The sequence below is a fragment of the Oryctolagus cuniculus genome, chromosome 15 (assembly GCF_964237555.1).
Source record: "Oryctolagus cuniculus chromosome 15, mOryCun1.1, whole genome shotgun sequence".
NCBI lineage: Eukaryota > Metazoa > Chordata > Mammalia > Lagomorpha > Leporidae > Oryctolagus > Oryctolagus cuniculus.
This window is the reverse complement of record NC_091446.1, coordinates 13999590-14018734: the sequence shown is the minus strand read 5'-3', so window position 1 is coordinate 14018734 and position 19145 is coordinate 13999590. Positions and strand designations below refer to the sequence as shown.

At 38.5% G+C, this 19145-nt stretch overlaps 1 protein-coding gene across 4 annotated transcripts in view; it reads left to right on the top strand.

The window, feature by feature from the left end:
* Positions 1-4: 4 nt before the first annotated feature.
* Positions 5-19145, top strand: part of CCDC172 (coiled-coil domain containing 172) — a 79193-nt gene continuing 60052 nt past the window's right edge. For 2 of the 4 annotated variants that reach the window (XM_051824187.2, XM_051824186.2), the window contains exons 1-3: positions 40-110; positions 441-581; positions 808-893. In XM_051824187.2, coding sequence (XP_051680147.2) covers positions 503-581; positions 808-893 — 165 coding nt within the window. In that variant the 5' untranslated portion in view covers positions 40-110; positions 441-502. The other 2 variants (XM_051824189.2, XM_070058309.1) reach the window with 2 other exon arrangements.

Below are 19145 nucleotides of genomic sequence, written 5' to 3'. Positions count from 1 at the left end.
CGAACTCAGAATGGACCCAAGGAGCCGCCGTAGGCGAACTTCCCGCGCAAACCCGACCTGGCGCGCCCGTCGCTCTGAGGGGCGGTGTCGGCCTTTGGTGTTGACAGCAAGTACGATGTAGTTGAGGGAAAGCGCACTTTGGGGCGCCATCCCTAGGACAGAGCGGGCACAGGAAGGGCTGCTGCCCCGACCCCTCGGAAGCCGAGGCCCGGGTTCCATAGTTTGATGTAGGCAGAGCAAGAAGGAAACCCGGGAGGGCCCGGGAGCCTGTCAGGGAAGAAGGCAGCCAGGGAAACTCGTGGTTCAGGGCATGAGGGAGGAAGCCTGGGTGTGTGAAGTGTGACAGGGGGTCCCGGGACCCCCTGGGCTCACCGCGGGCAGGGAGCGGGAGGCCGGCTGTGTGGGAAGAGCCCCGGAGGATCCCTTGCTGTGCTTTCCAGGATCCTCAGACTCCGTCAGAGAATATTTAACGCCGGGAAAGGGGTCCGCAGGAGCCGGGGAGATGAGCTTGGAATCCTTGTTCCAGCACATTCTCTGCAGCGAGAACCAGGCCGAGCAGAGCCGCCGCGCGCTGCGAGAAGGTCGGGCCTCTGCCACCGCCGCCGGGGCCTCCGGGCTGGGGGCTGGGTGCTGGGTGCTGGGCGCTGGGGGGCTGGGCGCTGGGGGCTGGGGGATGGGCGACGAGGCCGTGGTCTGTGGGTGCAGTTGGGGGAGTTTGCTTTCCGCGTGCAGGTGTCTGACCACGTGCTACCGACATGGGGGCTTGGGAAAGACTGATGTTATCTAAACGTCTAATTTTCATTGCAGTACGGTCGGACATAACCAGGTGCCGAGAAAAAATGAAGCAAGCAGCCGAGGAGTTGAATGAAGAGCAGGTCAAGTTGGAATCTAAGGTGCTCACCTGCAGAGCGTGCTAATTAGGGCTTGAAAAAGCCTGTCTTGCCCTTTTGGGACGATTTCACTAACGAGTTGTCCTGCAGGTGGGAAGCCCACTGCTTGTGTGCTGGTTCATGTAGTTCCGTGTTGCCTGGTAGCATGTAGGGATCTGAATCCAGTGACACCTACTGTTTTAGATGAACTTGCCCTAAAGAAACCATTTTTAGTAATGAAGAATTCTTTGGCCGTTTTGCAGGATGTTTAAGATTTTAATAGAGCACAGTGCCATTGGAAGAGTAATTGTTCAATAAGTAGTTGGTGCGCTGTATAAATTTTGAGTAATAAATAATTTAAGTGTGCTATGTTGATATAATGGCTTGGTTGTAGCTTTCAAATGACTCTGCCTGTTTCTGTTCTCTACCCCACGTTGAACATGTCTCTCATCCAGCAGTATATACTTTTTCCACTAGCATTTTCTCTTTTCTTCATCTCTGTAAAGTTCTGTTATTTTAAGTAGAAGCAGGAGAGTCTGATACTTTCTTGTAGGAGAGTTTTGGAGGGAAAATGTGAATTTGGAGAAGCAAAGAAAAATATATGAAGGGTCTTCAAAATGTCTGTGGAAAATGCCCAAACTGTGAGTGCATTTCAAAAGGTTTTTTTTTGCACCAAAGCAAATATATACCTTTTAGTTCAGTTTTTCTGTGAACTTTTTGGAGTACCCTCATAGTAGCAGAAAAGCATTTGGAACACAGGATGGAAGCAGATTTGCCCAAGATATATTGGAAGAGGGACCTGGTCAAGGCAGAGGACTGATGTCTGGGACTAGAAGGCAACCACTGCCGATTTTTGACAGGGAACAGTGTGGTAAAAGTAGTTTTAGGAAGATCTCTGGGCTGTGCCTAGAAAAATGGAAACAATTAGTGAGGAAGCTGAAAACACCATGCAAGGATGTCACAAGGAGGGCCTCACTGTGGGTGGGGATAGACAATTGCTGAAAAATATTTATTCAACTCCCAACAATGAACTAAGAAGCTGTGTGCAATGGGAAGTCTGATTGAAGGAGTCTGTTTACTTCAAATGTGTCTATTTTAACTTGCCACTGTGAGGAATTTTCAGTTTCCTTTGTGAATAAGATAATCAAAGAACCTTTAATCAAAGAACCTTTATTTGCCTATTGAGCTTCAGCTCCTCTTTCCTGGTCTTGCTCAAATGCCACCCTTAAAGCTCTCCTGTGGACATCTTGGTAGAAAAATTTTATTAAGTAACAATACATAGTTATTGTTTGTGTTTGTATCCTCTGCAATTCTGTTAGCAACATATCTGGAATCTTTCTTGCCTTTTTCCTCCACTGCCTGTATCTAGTGAGTGCCTAGCATGTGGTGTATGTTAATGTGTTGAAAGAATCAGTGGGTACTAATAGTGTGGTAGATATGAAGGAGAATGCTTATTTCTTAACTGACACAAAAATGTGTATATTTTGGGGGCACCATGTGATGTTTTGATACATACATATATATGTTGTGTAATGTTCAAATCAGGTTAAGCATGTCTGTCTGCTCATTTATCATATCTTTGTAGTGAAACATTCAAAACTCTTTCTTCTGGCTCTTTTGGAGTTTGCAGTACCCTGTCATTGTCTGTAGTCAACTTACTGTGCAGTAGAACACCAGGACTTCTCTCTCCTCTCTCTGACTGTAACTCAGTTGACCAGCCTTTCTGTGTCTCTCCAGCCCGTGTGTGGGAGAGTGCTATAGATTTTGAAACCATAATTTTGGTGAGACCCTGGCTGCTGTTGTGCCTGTAAATAGCAGATACACTAGCTACTACCAGCAGTACCAGAAGTTGGTGGGATGGGCAAAACATCAAGAATGTCAGGATGGGGCCAGCATTGAGGTGCAGCAAGTTAAACCACCTCTTGTCTGGCATCCCATATCAGAGCAGCACTTGGAGTCCCACTCCTTTGCTTCTGATCCAGCTTCCTGCTCATGTATCTGGGAAGGCAGCAGAAGATGGCTCAAGTGCTTGGAGCCTCTGCCACCCATAAAGGAGACCTAGATGGACTTCCTGGCTTCTGGCTTTGGCATAGCCCAGACCTAACTCTTGTGGCCATTTGGGGAGTGAAGCAGTAGATGGATACTCTCTTTTTTCTCTCTGTGTCTCTCTTTCTTTCTCTCTGTGTCTCTCTTTCTGTGTCTCTTTTCTCTGCCTTTCAAATAAATATCTTTTTTTTTTTTTTAAAGTCAGGGTATAGCTTCTTTTTATTTGAAAATGAATTAAGATACTTTCAAGATTGATAACTAGAAGCTCATAGAAACAATAGGTTGAGGCTGGTGCTGTGGTGCAGCGGGCACCTCTGCCTGCGGTGCCAGCATCCCATATGGGTGCTGGTTCGAGTCCTGGCTGCTCTACTTCTGACCCAGCTCTCTGTTATGACCTGGGAAAGCAGAAGATGGTCCAAGTTCTTGGGAAACTATATGGGAGACCTCGAAGAAGCTCCTGGCTGCTGGCTTCGGATCAGCTCAGCTCCAGCCATTGCGGCCATCTGGGGAGTGAACCAGCCGTTGGAAGACCTCTCTCTCTCTATTTCTGCCTCTGCCTCTCTCTAACTCTGCCTTTCACATAAATAAATCTTAAAAAAAAAAAAAAAGAATAGGCACAATATGTGTAACTAAGAAGTGCATACTTAACACTTGGTGACTGCTTACATGCTAGGCACTGTTCTAAATTCTTTACTTGTGTTAACTACTTTAATCTTAACAAGAATGCTGTGATAATGCACCAGCATTATTTCCTTTTTATAAGTGAGGAGACAGAGAGGTTAAGCGGCTTGTTCATGAACATAATTTAAAAACAATTAAACTACCATAATGAAACAATTGAGTAATGACAGCGTATTTTATTAAAACATATTTCCTAAGCTTATCATAAACTTTTTTCATCATGAAATTCTCATATATCTGAAACTTTGCATCTAGGGAAATATTTTTAAAAGGTCACTTATGTAAGTTTTTATATAAAATACATTTCTTCTAGATTGGTGATGCTATTGACTTGACAGATAATAAATGTCATTTAAAATAAAATATTTACTCTTTGTAATATTTTCTTTGTTAAAAAAGTTTCATTCTTTATATTTTCTTTGTTAGTAGACTGTTTTGCCCAAATGTGGAAATGTAATTTGTTGATATATACACATAAATAAACAAAATGTTGATTCAAATGTTTGTATTAGAAGACAGAGCAAATCCCTAACATTGTTTAGAAACATGTGCTGAATTACTAATTTAATAGGCTCATAAATGTGCATTGCTTTTTAATCAGCTCATATATGTAGTTAATAATACACTTGTATCTTACTAATAAAATTAACATAAGGTTCACAGTTCGTACAATACTAATTTGTAATTGAACTAATTTGATTTACAATTATAGTCAAGATGGGTTGTGCTTGTGTGTATGTGTGTGTTTAAAGATTTTTAAAGTGGAACTACAATTATAATATAAATGACTAATGAGAAGAACTGAAGAAGTAATCATAATTGATTTCTTGTATCTTTTATTTTCAGAGTTAATTATATGTCTGCCAATAACAATGAAAGTATATTTACTTGAATATTTGACTTGGCATCTATTGATTCATTTATCAAGTAGCAGCAGTATACAGAGAAACTAGAATGTAATTGAATAGGACAATGCCTGAGCTATTACACAATGATACGTTCAGGACGTATTTGGGGCATTTATACATTTTTGGAGGTTGTTTGTGGTTCAAAAATATATTTAGGAAGTACAGTTTCATTTTCTTTTTCAGTTCTGTAAAACTCAGGTAGCATGTAATTAGAACTTGAATGACAGCATTTGCCTTTCAGGGCTCAATGAGTCCTTTAAAATATATGGCTGTGATACCCTCCGATGCTATAGTATGCGTATTTTGTGAATTGGACAGCTATACTATGCCTGGTTAGGTTTGCTAATATGAAAACAGAAAGATGAGAACAAAGGCTGGGTTTGCTTTAATGTTTACCAGTGTACCTAGAGCTGCTGATAGTCAAGGAAAAGTGTTACAGTCTTGATGACAGAGTAAGCCAAAGTCAGGGATTCACAGAACAATTGTAATCTCTTAAGTTTCTAAAACATGTTCTTCTGTTTTAAAAAATGGCTTAAAAGAAAAATTTGTACATTTAATTTTTGTAAGTAATATTACATAAAGTCCAATATAATGCCATACTCCCTTGAGAGGGAGTAAGTGGAGGGGAATCTGAAGTTATTTTGTGAATATATTGTTTATATTTTCTTCCAGTTTTAACTTATTGCATAAATATCATAAAAATAGTGAAAGAATATCATGAACTTTCAAAGGAAAATTACACTGAAATTAAAAAGTAGCTTAAGGTGGCTTCATTTTCTTTTATTTCAAAATGTATACATTTCTTTTTTTAATTGATAAAAATAAGAACCTCACTGTACAGCAGGCAAAGTCTATCATTTAATACTATATTATATAAGTGGGAAAAAACAAATCACAGATTATTATTATTTATAATATTGAAATAGAATTTTATAATTGAAGTTTTTTACTTTCTTTACCTTTAATCAAAGGAAAATATAGATGTGCTTAAATTTAATTTTATCAATTAAAAGTTGTTTAAAATGAATTAAAAATAGATGAAGGGATATTATCTCTCTTCTGTAATGAACATGTATTTTAAAAGCTTGTGAATTATTTAATCATAATTTTAGAAAATAAAGTGGAAATTATGCTTATAAAAATTTATGTATTTCCATTCATTTTAAGTAGACAATTGAATGAGAGGGAGAGAGAGATCGATCTTTATCTGCTGATTCACTCTCCATATGGCTTTAGCCTGAAGCCAAGATCCCAGAACTCCATCTTGGTCTTCCATGTGGCTGTCAGCTGCTCAAGTACTTCAGCCATCTTCTGTTGCTTTCCCAGGAGCATTAGCAGAGAACTGGATTGGAAATGGAGTAGCCAGGACTTGAACTGGCACTATGATGTGGGATGCTGGTGTTCCAAATGGTAGCTTAACCCAGTGTGCCATGATACTAGCCCTGGTAGTTATACTTTAATGCTTACGTTTTCTGTGTCGTCTTTGCATGAAGTTTCTTTAAGCTAGTTAAAAAAAAAAGTCCCTGAGAAGTAAAAGGGGATTGGGATCCAGAGCATAAGGTAAAAGGAAGGATACCTCTTGTGTTGTAACATCCAGTAAACAACTATATATTGGATCTAATATTGAGCATATTACATATTAAAGTTATCTCAGTTAATTCTCACAAGAATCCTATGGGGTTAGTATTATTGTTATCCCTACTATACATTTGAGAAAATCAAGACTAGGAGAAATTCAGTAACTTTCATGAGGTTATATAATTAGTAAATAGCCAGTCTAAAATTTAAATCTGTATCAGTTGGCTATAGAACCTTGACTCATCACCACTATTCTGTAGTGTAAAAAGAAGGAAGATGGAAAGGATAAGAGTAGCTGCAGGAAAGTTTGGAGACTCAGTGGCAGAAAAGTGAAGGCATTGATAAGTACGTGTCATGTATGTTTGAAGAAGTTACCTATAAGAACGTATTATTTCTTTGTTGTTCTGCTTTATCAGTTGAGTAGCCTTATGCAAGCAAGGTAATATCTTTAGTTTGGAAAGATTTTTCTGTAATCACGTGGATGCTGATTACTAAGGATCCGTATCTATTAGGCAGCAAGTTAGGATAAATAGTATGTGATCCTTCCCTTGAGGAACTTACAATGAGAGGTATTACCCCTTCTTTAGAAGGGAAGCACTGTCAGCTTAGTATGTTCTTGTTTGCAGGTAATAGAAATTCAGTTTTAAAATGATTTAAACAATATTGAGAAATTATTGACTTAATGTAACTGAAAATTCAACATTTGATTAGGAAGTTAAATCTATAAGAGTTGTATCAGGTTACTTACATGAAAAATCTAGACCTGATGGCTTTGCCAGATGGGGTTAATTGTTTCTCATATAATAGGAAATCTAGGGGTGAGAAGTCCAGGGCTGTTTACTAAAGCCGCTCAAAGAAATCTTAAAGACCCAGCACACTCTCTTTTGTTCTACTGTCCTTAACATTAGGCTTTCATCCTCTTAGGCACAGGTACTATTGCATCCCCAGACATTTCTAAATTCCAGCTGGCAAAAGAGGGAAGGATGAAGATCCCAGGGCTTCTCCTCATGTGACTTTGTATTGTTACAAAGGAAGGGCAGTCCTCTCCAAGGACTTAGGTCTGCATCTCAAGGATTAGGATTTTATCACATGGATAATGTTGGCACAAGGCTCTGGGAATGTGGATGCTTTTAACTGGGTACATTGTGCTCTGAACAAAGTTGGAATTTTATTAGTCAAGTTGAATTGTATAATGGCTGATTGCCCTTATATCCCCCAAAGAGTTACTAAAAATCCCTGGAATCATATGCTTTATTTTTTAAAATCAGAGAAAGAGAGAGAGAAATGTTTTCAGAAGTTGTCTCTGAAAATCAGGGAAATTTGTTTCCCAGACTTTCTAGATAATTTCTCCTATTTCATTTCAACAAATTGTGGTGTATGACTACCTATTTACCAATAATTGTAGTCAAGGAGTAGTAGTTTCTCCATTCAGTTAGCTGTCTGGGATTATGCAGGCTTCCACAAGATATTAACTGGTTCCCAGGAAAAGGAGGAATGCATGTTAGGGCAGCCATTGTGTCCGAAACAAAAGCTTCAGTGATTAAGATCAGAATGGTCATACAGAAAATCCCTGTAGTTGGTTGAAATATTGCAGGTTAATTATTGATTATGTTTATCATTTACTTATAGTATAATTTATCATATGTGTCATAATATGTGAGATTTCCCCCTCTAAATTATCTCTCAGTTAAGATGGAGTTGTTTTATGTTGGAGTCCTTAAAAAGCTTTTTATATTATGAAATGCACTTTTATTTTGAACAGGAACTCAAATTAATGGTAGTTTGAAATGCTTGCAAAAATGACCTGATTGAATTGATTAAAAAGGAGGCAAAATTATTTCTGGTGTTGTGGGAATCAGGACCTCCAGCTGAGCTCTGAGAGACCCTGGGATAGATTTAGTCCGGTTCTTGTCTTCCAGGGGTGTAGGAATACGACTGGGAGACAGATGAGCAGGAAATCAGGATTTATTGACAAGCAAAAGGATAGTACACACCTAGACCTGAGTGTGGGTGAACTCATGAGGAAGAATTGTCTCCTTCCAGGCCGTGGTGGTCATTTTTAATAGGATAAGGGATGGTGCTTGGAGAGGGGCCTTAGTGAATGTTCAGAGGTGACAGGGTGATCTCCAGGAAGGTGTCCTGACATTTGGTGTAGGATGGAAAGCGAGATTTAACTGCATAATGGGGAAGGGGTGTGATGAGCCTTTGGCCATGATAAGAGTGTGGAAGGTGACAGGATTTGGGTAGTGCACATGGCAGTCCTAAGCTCCTTGCCACTCACTGGCTACCTACCGTTACCACTGGAAGTATGACCTGAGAATTTCAAGTACTAGATGTTATAAAAAATGCCACTTAATTATGACTTAAAAATAATTAATAGGGTAGGCATTTGGTGTAATGGGTACGATGCTGCTTGGGATGCCCAAATCCCACATGGAAGTGTCTGATTTCAAGCCCTGGCTCCACTTCGTATTCTAACTTGTTGCTGTTGCAGGAAGCAGCAAATGAAAGCCCACGTAACTGAGTTCCTGCAGCCCATGTGGGAGACTTGGATTGAATTCCAAGCTCCTGGCTTCAGCCAAATTTGGCATTTGGGGGGTGAGCCAGTAGATGGGAAATCTCTGTCTACCTCTTTCCCCCTTTTCTCTGCCCCAACCTCTAAAATAGAATGAATAAATATTTGAAAAATAATAAATCTCTAATGTGATTTTATAAAGCAACCTCTCTCTATATGTGTGTGTATGTGTATATATATGTACAAGTATGATACTATTTAAAAATGTGTGAAACAGAAAAATAGCTTTGTAGGATATATAATTATATAGTAAAAGTAAAACGACATCATGGAAGTGATAAATAGCTTGTGAAGATAGTGATTATCTCTGTTGGGGTAGAAGATAACTATAATCAAGAAGGGTATGTAGTCCACTTAAGGCTACATATAATGCTTTATTTCTTAGGCTGAAGTAGGGGATTTTGCTGTTAAGTCACTTTAAAACATAAAAGTATATTTCAAAAGTTACCAAGTAGTGATTTTTTTCTTTCCACAAGATTGTGTAACTATCCATAATACCAGAACATTTTCATCACTCCTAAAATAAACCCTACATACCCGCTAACATTAACACTCACATCCCTCTCTAAACTCTACCAGTCCTGGGACACAATTAATCTATGGACATTTCATATAAATAAATGTGGCCTTTTGTGACTGGCTTTTTTCACTTTGCATATTTTCAAGGTCCAATCATGTTTTAGCATGGATCAATACTTTGTTCCTTTTTAAGGCTGAATAGTATTTCATTGTGTGTATATGTATGTATGTTTTGTATAGTTATTCATCAGTTGACCACCTGTGTTTCCATTTTTTAGTTGTAAATAATGCTGCTATGAACAGTTGTGTAAACATGTTTATCTGAATATGCTTTTTCGAATCTCTGAGTATTCCATCTAGGAGTGGAATTTCTGGGTCTTATGGTAGCTACAGGATTAATTTTTTTAGGAAATGCTGGGGTGTTTCCACAGTGTCTGTACCATCTTACATTCCTACTTGGCAGTGTTTCAAGAGTCACCTTGCCAATACTTGTTATTTTCTGTTTATTTTATTTTATTTTATTTTTAAAGATTGATTTATTTATTTTAAAGTAGGAGTTACACAGAGAAAGAAGAGGCAGAGAGAAAGAGAGATTCTTCATCTGATGGTTCATTCCCCAATTGGCCGCAACAGCCGGAGCTGTGCTGATCCAAACCGTGGAGCCAGGAGCTTCTTCCTGCTCCCCCATGCAAGTGCAGGGGCCCAAGGATTTGGGCCATCTTCTCCTGCTTTCCCAGGCCATAGCAGAGAGCTGGATTAGAAGTGGAGCAGCCAGGTCTCAAACCTGCACCCACATAGGATGCTGGCACTTCAGGCCAGGGTGTTAACCCACTGCCACAGCACCGGCCTCTAAATCCTTACCAATACTTGTTATTTTCTGTTTTGTTTTATTTTAAAAAGCAATTTTAATGGGTATAAAGTGGCATCATTGTTTGTATCTTCAGTTCCCTGCTGACACTGATAATTAACATCTTTTCAGGTGCTTCTTGGCCACTTGGCACATTTATTCTTAACATGAGCTCCTTGACTAATGATCATGTTTATGCTTATAATTCTTTTATGAGGAGACTTGGCCTCTGAATAGTGACCTCTCTTCATATTAATAGAATGGAAATATATAACACTCATCGGACTCTTTTTTCTCAACTTTGTTTTCATGATCATAAGATCCAAAGAGTATTTCATGGTAATAGCAGTTTACAGCAAACTCTAACAATATACCAGATAGCCGTTCTGTTTGTAGGCATTCATAAATCACAAAAGTTGCATACTTCCTGGCTGCAATCCACGAAGTGGAAAATTCCCTGTACTGTTTCTAGTTGTAAATTCTGTCAGTGCTTCTGTTTCTATTTTTTTTAAGACCTACTCTAAATAAATTGTTTAGCCTGAAATGTTAGTAATTGGCAAATAAATTATATAACACTTTCCTTCCTTAGAGAATTGACATCAAACAAGTTCAATTGTATAAACCTAACTGTAAACTTAAGCTTTTATTCTCTTTTTAAAAAGATTTTATTTATTTATTTGAGAGGCAGAGTTACAGACAGAGAGAGGGAGGAAAAAAAAAAAAAAGCTCTTTCATCCAATGGTTCACTCCCCAAATGGCTGCAACGGCTGGAGTTGTACCAGGAGCCAGGAGCCAGGAGCATCTTGTGGGTCTCCCATGTGGATGCAGGGGTCCAAGCACTTGGGCCATCTTCTACTGCTTTCCCAGGCCATAGCAGAGAGTTGGATTGGAAGAGGAACAGCTGGGACTAGAACCAGTGTCCATATGGGATGCCAGCTCCACAGGTGGAGGCTTAGCTCACTATGTCACAGTGCCGGCCCTGACATTTTGACATTCTCATAAAAAGTTTGTAATTGGTTTTAATATTCTCTGTGTAATTCTTTTTTTTTTTTCAAATACTCAGTACAGCGTATACAGCATCTAAGGGTACTTGGTTTCTTTTTTTAAAAGATATATTTATTTATTTGAAAGTCAGTTTCACAGAAAGAGGAGGAAAGGCAGAGAGAGGCAAAGGCAGAGAGAGATAGGTCTTCCATCCCCTGGTTCACTCCCCAGATGGCCACAACAGCCGGAGCTGTGCTGATCCAAAGCCAGGAGCCAGGAGCTTCTACCGGGTCTCCCACGTGGATGCAGGGGCCCAAGAACTTGGGCCATCCTCCACTGCTTTCCCAGGCCACAGCAGAGAGCTGGATCGGAAGTGGAGCAGCCAGGTCTCAAACTGGTGCCCATATGGCATGCCAGCACTGCAGGCGGCAACTTTACCAGCTACGCCACAGCGCCGGCCCCTTCTCTGTGTAATTTTATAAAGAAAGCCTTACTTCATTTGTCATGAAGTGTTATATAAACTTGGAAATAGGCAAAAGGTGGCACAGAATGTCTTACTGGACATTGCCCAATAGCCCATCTGCCTGGGAGTGATCTGATTTTCTAGGAGTATGTGTCTTTGAAACGGATTATTTGTTCTTGAATGCTTCTTCTGTCAGCTATTGAGCACTCACTTCATTTAGGTCTCTCCTGTAAGGGTGACAAACCATTCTACTGAGATTCAGGGCTTTCAGTACTAACACCAATAAGTCCCATGCAAATCTTGGTGGGTAATTACTGTAGGTTTCTGCACAGTTGGCATCTTAGAGAATGGGTTCTCCAAGTATGATCTGAGGAGTCCTAGGAATCTTCAATATTCTTTCAAGGAATCTGTGAAGTCCCACTATTTTTGCAATAATATTAATGTGTTCACCATTTTTACTGTGCTAATATGTGCATCAATGGTACAAAAGCCTTAGTGAAAGAAATTATTAGGACCTTTGCACAAATCATGGTCGTAGCACTGGACTGTTCTAGTAGTCATTGTTTTCTTCACTGCCATGCACTCATAGTAAGAAAACAAAACCACCAGTTTCACTTGATGATTAAAGTATATATTAAAAAATCTTACTGAATCTTACCATTGACTATATGCATTTTTAATATTTTATGAGAAGAAATGGGAAGTTCACCTAAAGTACTTCTTTATTCCAAAGTACAGTGGTTGTCTCAGGGGGAAACAGACATGAGAATTGGTTGGAGTGTGAATTAGCTATTTTTCTGGGACAGTGTTTTTACATGGATAATTGATAATCAGATGGTAGCTACCTAGGCTTAGGAATTTGGCAAAATTTTCTTGAAAATGAATGTGGTTTAAAATTTCAAGGCAAATACCTGACCACTATAGGTCTGATGGCTTCCCAGCACTTCAAGGTTTTTTTTAGGAAGCTTTTTATCAATATTAATTGATATGGATATTTTTATACCATATTAAATGTGTCATCATTTGGAAGATCTGCATAATGAGGTAATATTTTTCAAATGACTTGCATAATATTACAAAGCTGGAAAGATAGAAGATACCCTCAAATTGTGAGATAGACCAATGGATATTTTTGTAACTGTTCATTGAAATTTCAGATTCCACACTGCAATTAACCTTTAAGGAACAATAACTGTATTACCAAAGCAAAATATGCATAATTGTTTGAAAATAATACAAGAACAGTCCTCTTCTTTCCAACTACATACCTGTGTATTCCATATACTCTGCCTCTCAAAAAAATTGCAAAATATTAAATAGAAATGGTTAGGAGAATCTAGCTGTCTTCAGTTAAACCAGACCTTAAAAATATTTGTAAAAAATGTTCATGTAACTTTCTAATGTTTTTGTTTCAGAAATATTTTTTCATAAATATACTATATTCACTTTAACCTGCAATGATTTTATTGTTATTTTTAAATGAATTAGGTAGATATTTTAGCATTTCCAAGTTTTAATATTTGGTATAGAAAATAACATGTATAGCACCACAATGTTTTTAAAATCCCCAGTAATTTTTTTTAGAACACAAGGGAATAGTAGTGAAAGTGCTGAATCCTAGCCACTAGACAACCAGGGACACACTAACGAGGGAGTAGTAGTAAGACCAAAAAGCTTGGGAATAGCTTCTGTAGAGAACCCGTCCCTGACTTCCTTGTCTGTGTAAAGTAGCATCAATTCATTCTATCTCTTTTTTTCTCTGCTTTATTTTCTTTGTATCACTTATCACTTCTTGACATATTTTATTTTGATCTCTTTGTTTATCTCCTCTCAGTAGAATGTAAACTATATAAGGAATAGAAATTCATTTATTTTTAAAGAAATGTTTAAGGAGATGCGAATGCTAACTAACCTGATTTGATCATACATTGAATACACGTACCAAATAATGTACATGTATCACACTGCATCCCATAAATATGTATAATTAAAGTAATAATAAATATTTTAAAAAGGGAAATTCATCTATTGTGTTTACTTCTCTTACTCCCAGCATCTAGAATAGTGCCTGAATAAATATTGATTAAGTGGATAAATTAATTTAGAATTTTTCATAGAAATCTCTTTTGTGAATTTTTCTCTTCTATCAATTCTTGTTTCATTTGGTGCCTTTCTTACATGATGGTAGGTTTTCTTCCAAACTTTTAATTTCATTTTACTATAACTTGGCATTAGCAGAGCTTATGTTTCCTGGAAGTACCACCCTTGACAAAAAATGTACCCCTAAGAAGTAGTTGTATCCTTGCTGCCCGGATTTGCAGGTTTTACCTGTTTAGAACCAGTTTTTATGTGGGTTTCTGAGGTGAGGATTTCTGCACTGCATAGATAGAAATATGAATCTCAGATCCATGAATGGTTCAGGCTTGGGGTTAAATTTTATGGGGTGTGACCCCTCTTCAACTCATGGCTCTATGGGATATGGCTTAATTATATGTTGCAGCTCTAGGCCAAAGCTGGAGCTTTGTTACTCTCATAGCTATTTTAGTTCTGTTTGTACCACTAATCAAATAGTTCCTTACTATTCAATGAACCCAATTCTGGTTACCTTTGGCCTTGACTTTTGGTCTTCCTCAGCTTCTAATGCCCAAATCTATTCTGAAAGATACCCCTGTTGGCTTGAGTTTTAATATACCATTCTTACTTGTAATAGCTGTTTCAGGCATAAAGACTTACCTTCAGGCCGGCGCTGCGGCTCAATAGGCTAATCCTCCACCTGTGGCGCCGGCACCCCGGATTCTAATCCCAGTCGGGGCGCTGGATTCTGTCCCGGTTGCTCCTCTTCCAGTGCAGCTCTCTGCTGTGGCCCAGGAGTGCAGTGGAGGATGGCCCAAGTGCTTGGGCCCTGCACCCGCATGGGAGACCAGGAGAAGCACCTGGCTTCTGGCTTCTGGCTTCAGATCAGTGTGGTGCTCCTGCCACAGCGCACCAGCTGCGGCAGCCATTGTGGGGGTGAACCAACGGTAAAGGAAGACCTTTCTCTCTGTCTCTCTCTCTCTCACTGTCCACTCTGCCTGTCAAAAAAACAAAAAAACCTTGCCTTCATCCTTTCTTTTCTTTTTTTAAAAAATATTTATTTATTTATTTACTTGAAAGTCAGAGTTACAGAGAGAGGTAGAGACAGAGAGAGTCTTCCATCCGCTGGTTCACTCCCCAATTGGCTGCAACATCCGGAGCTGCACTGACCCAAAGCCAGGAGCCAGGAGCCTCTTCCAGGTCTCCCATGTGGGTACAGGGTCCCAAAGACTTGGGCCATCCTCCACTGCTATCCCAGGCCATAGCAGAGAGCTGGATCGGAAGTGGAGCATCCAGGACTAGAACTGGCGCCCATATGAGATGCCAGTGCTTCAGGCCAGGGCGTTAACCTGCTAGGTATGTCACAGCACCGGCCCCTATCCTTTCAAGTTCAGTGTGTAAACAATATATACTTAAAATGTAATTGTATTTTATCCAGTATTTCTCTCAATTTGGAGTAGAAAGAAGATTCTTTCCACATTTGCGTTTGCTGCCCTATTAATTAGATTTCTTTATCATAAAACTCTCTAATGCCTCAAATTCCACATCTTGAATTTGTTTTTTTCCTAATATGTATTTATTTGAAAGATAAAGTGATAGAGAAAGAGGGAGGGAGGGAGGGAGAAAAGGGGTAGGAGAGAAAGAGAGAGATTGTGAACTTCCATCTGCTGGCTAGTTTCCCAAATGCCCACAACACCTAGGACCCAGGAATTCCATCTAGGTTTCCATATGGATGGCAGGGTCCCAAATACTTGAGCTGCCCCCCACTGCTTCTTAGGAAGTTGGATCGAAAGTTGAGGTGGGACTCTATCCCAGGCAGTCTGGTATGGGATACAGGCATCCGAAGTGACAGTTTATCCTGTACCAAAACACCTGCCACTTGAGTTCTAATTTTTCTAATTTTATTTTTTTAAAGATTTATTTATTTATTTTGAAAGTCAGTTACAGAGAGAGAGGAGAGGCAGAAAGAGAGAGGTCTTCCATCCGATGGTTCACTCCCTAATTGGCCGCAGCAGCTGGAGCTGCGCTGATCCAACTCCAGGAGCCAGGAGCTTCCCCTGGGTCTCCCAAGCGGGTTCAGGGGCCAAGGACTTGGGCTGTCTGCTGCTGCTATCCCAGGCCATAGCAGAGAGCTGGATCAGAAGAGGAGCAGCCGGGACTAGAACCGGCGCCCATATGGAATGCCGGCGCTTCAGGCCAGGGCATTAACCCGCTGTGCCACAGCGCCGACCCCTAATTTTTCTTAATTTATTATAGACCTAGCACTATCGTCTTTTGAAATTTATTAATGGAGAAGAGAAGGATTTAAGTCAGCTTGACTTTTAAAATCCTTTTTAGATATACTGCTTTATATATTTCTTCCCTGAATGCTTTTATAATTCCTTTTATATTTATAATTCTATATTCACAGATGTCATTCATTAACTTTGTCTGAACTAGAGTGAGTCTCCCATTTTAACTTTTATTATATTCTAGTTTCTTTTTCAAGTGCTCCTATTTCTTACAGTTTACATCTATGTTCCCTATTTGAATCTCTTATTCTCTTAATTAATTTCAGTAGGTTGAGAGAATTTTTTTTAAAAGATTTTGTTTATTTGTTTGAGAGGTGGAGTTACAGAGAGAGGCAGAGAAAGAGAGAGAAAGGCCTTCCATATGCTGGTTCACTTCCCAGATGGTCGCAATGCCGCAGCTGAGCTGATCCAAAACCAAGACCCAGCTGCTTCTGGGTCTGCCACATGAGTGCAGGTGCCCAGGCCCTTGAGTCATCTTCTACTGCTTTCTCAGGCCATAGCAGAGAGCTGGATTGGAATAGGAGCAGCCGGGACGAGAACCGGTGCCCATAGGGGATTCTGGGGCTGGGGGTGCAGGCTTAGTCCACTATGCCACAGCGCTGGCCCTGAGAGAATTTTTTTGAATTTACATTTCTGACTCCATCTTCTACATTCTTAGTTGTTATTTAGTGCTCCCTACAAATTAAATTCTGCATTGACTTTTTTCACATTTTAAAATTTTTCTACCTTTCTTTTAAAGCACTTTTTGTTGTATTTTTATCTTATTCTTTTACATCTGTACTTTCTCTTGTTTTTAGTGAACATATCTTTATATCTTATTGAAGATATAAAGTAACCAATTAATACATTTTTGTGTATCCTGTAGTAAAATATAGAGATATACTGTGCTCCTTGTAATCTGTTGGATACATCCCTGTATTTTCACAGGGTTCACGTTGTTATTTTGAGACCTGCTCAGATCTGCCATTTTCCATCAGATATAATATAAAAATCATTCTTTGTCCTGTTCGATAGTGGTATCCTTAACCCAATTTCTAGTACTTTTGTGGAATAGCCTTACTTGACTAAAGTTTGATCTTTGCTTGCTTGTGTGCCAAGTTTTCTTATTATGAGCAGGAAAATGTATATTTTAAAGGATCTGTGACATTTTATGGTTCTTCCATTAAAGCAGTACATGAAAAATCACTACCTCAGCATTCTGTTGTTTTATATCCTGACAGAATAGGAAGACGTTGTGATGGTAAGGGACTGCTACTTGAGTTGTCAAATAGCACAAAGTCACCTTATTTCAGAGTATCTCTTCAGTAAGAGCCTTTCAGATTAAGAAGTATCATCACAAAATCAATATTTGTGCTTTACTGCCCTTTTCCTAATCTGATTAATATCTAGCTGAGATCAGCAGGTTTTGGAGAGTGGGGGTTTTATTTGAAGAAAAGGAGAGGAATAATTTTGTAGTGCAGGGGTTATTTTAAAAAGGATTTCGGTTGGAATGAACTTTGGAATACCAGATGAGTTCAGAAAAGGTGAATGAAAGAGAGCAAAGGAAAATTGGCTCCTTACAGCTGTGCCTGTGATCCCAGTGCTGTTAATGTTTCTCATACAGGCCTTGGTGCTTATAGAGTCTTATGAATTGTTACTGCATGAATTAATACTTCAACATAAGTTGAAAGACTGCATACCCTAGCTGCTTTGGTTCAGATTAGTTCCAATGCTTCCAAGATAGTCTAGTTTTTTCTACTCAAAATTCTGAAGAGAACAAGGGAAAAAGGAAGGAAAAGGAGATACATGACCATCACATTGAGGAAGTAGGTCAAATTGTGTTACTGCAAAGTGTTCTTTTCATTATGAACATCTGTTCTTTGACATCTTTGCAAGGAATACTTGCTGATGTTAAGAATGGGTTATATTCTTGGAAAGTTCCAGGGACTATCTACTATTATATTTGGTAGGGATGCAGATTTTTTTTGTTTCAAAATGAAAATGGCTTTATTGTTTAACTACTCATAAAATAATGCATGTTTATTTCAAATAATTCCAAAAATACTGACAAAAAACAAAAGGACAATCACTCATAATTTCACCATGCAGTTAGTATTCAACATTGTTTAAATGTATATACATTTTTTCTTAAATAATTTGCATTTTTCTAGTTATTGTACCTTGGATATCTCAGTAAACATATATCTAAATAAACAATTTTAATAACTGTATGGTATTACATCAAATGCACTATATAATGTTTTAGTTAACCTGTTTCCTATTGATAAATATTTAATATTATTTAAATACTGTTATTAAAATCATTTTGGTGAAAATCTTATAGAAAAATCATACATCTTTGTGCACTTAGCTAATTTTTTAAGGATATGGTCCTAGAAATCAAAGTGCTCTGTCAGTGTATACATAATTTTTAAGGCTTTTGATAATTTCTGAATTATTTTCCAGAAATGTTGTTATAGTTTATGTTTCCCCAGTTTCCTGACTTGTATATCAGAAATTACATTTGCAAATTCAAAACCGATATTATTAGGTATCCTGATAACCCTTAATGATAAGGCAAGAGATGAGTGAAGGTGTGACCAAGGCAAAGGAATGAACCATGAGGAATCTGAGCAAAGAGATTTTCATGGAGAGAAAACAGCCTGGGCAAAGTGCCTAGTGTGTTCCTGGCACAACAAAGAAGTCAATGGAAGAGAGTGAGTGAGGAGGGGGAGGTTGAGTAGGACATATGATTACAGAGGAATGAGTGGGGGCATTGTAAGTCATTTTAAGGATTGATATTTCCTAATGTTGAACCTTGCTTGCTTACTATTTTAGGATTATTGTGTCATTGTGAGTTATTCTTTAAATAGTTCATCTGAGGTTTTGAAACATTTATAAAAATTGATCTATTTAAAAAAATAACATGCAATTGATACAATATTCATTGATGTACTGTTTAAAATGTCTTTTATCATAACAACCACATTCTTTTCTCCAATTTTTATGATTTTAGTAATATGAAGTTTTCTACATAAATCTCCTTATGTTTTCTTATGTAAAATTGACTATTATGCTATTGGGCAGAGCATTTAATCAGCAAAATGTCAGTTCCTCAAGGCTGAGATTATTTTTAACAACACCAGCCAAAAAGAAAAGTAGCTCTATATTTTGTTTGCTTGGACTCAAACATTAAAATATTCAGTCATTTTCAATTCTCAAGTTCTTCTGGTAGAATAAACTAAAAGCATTCAGGCAGTATGTGTAGTAAAGAGTCACAAATAATGGCTTTGTTGAACACTGACCTAGTTGACCAGATAAGTCAACTCACT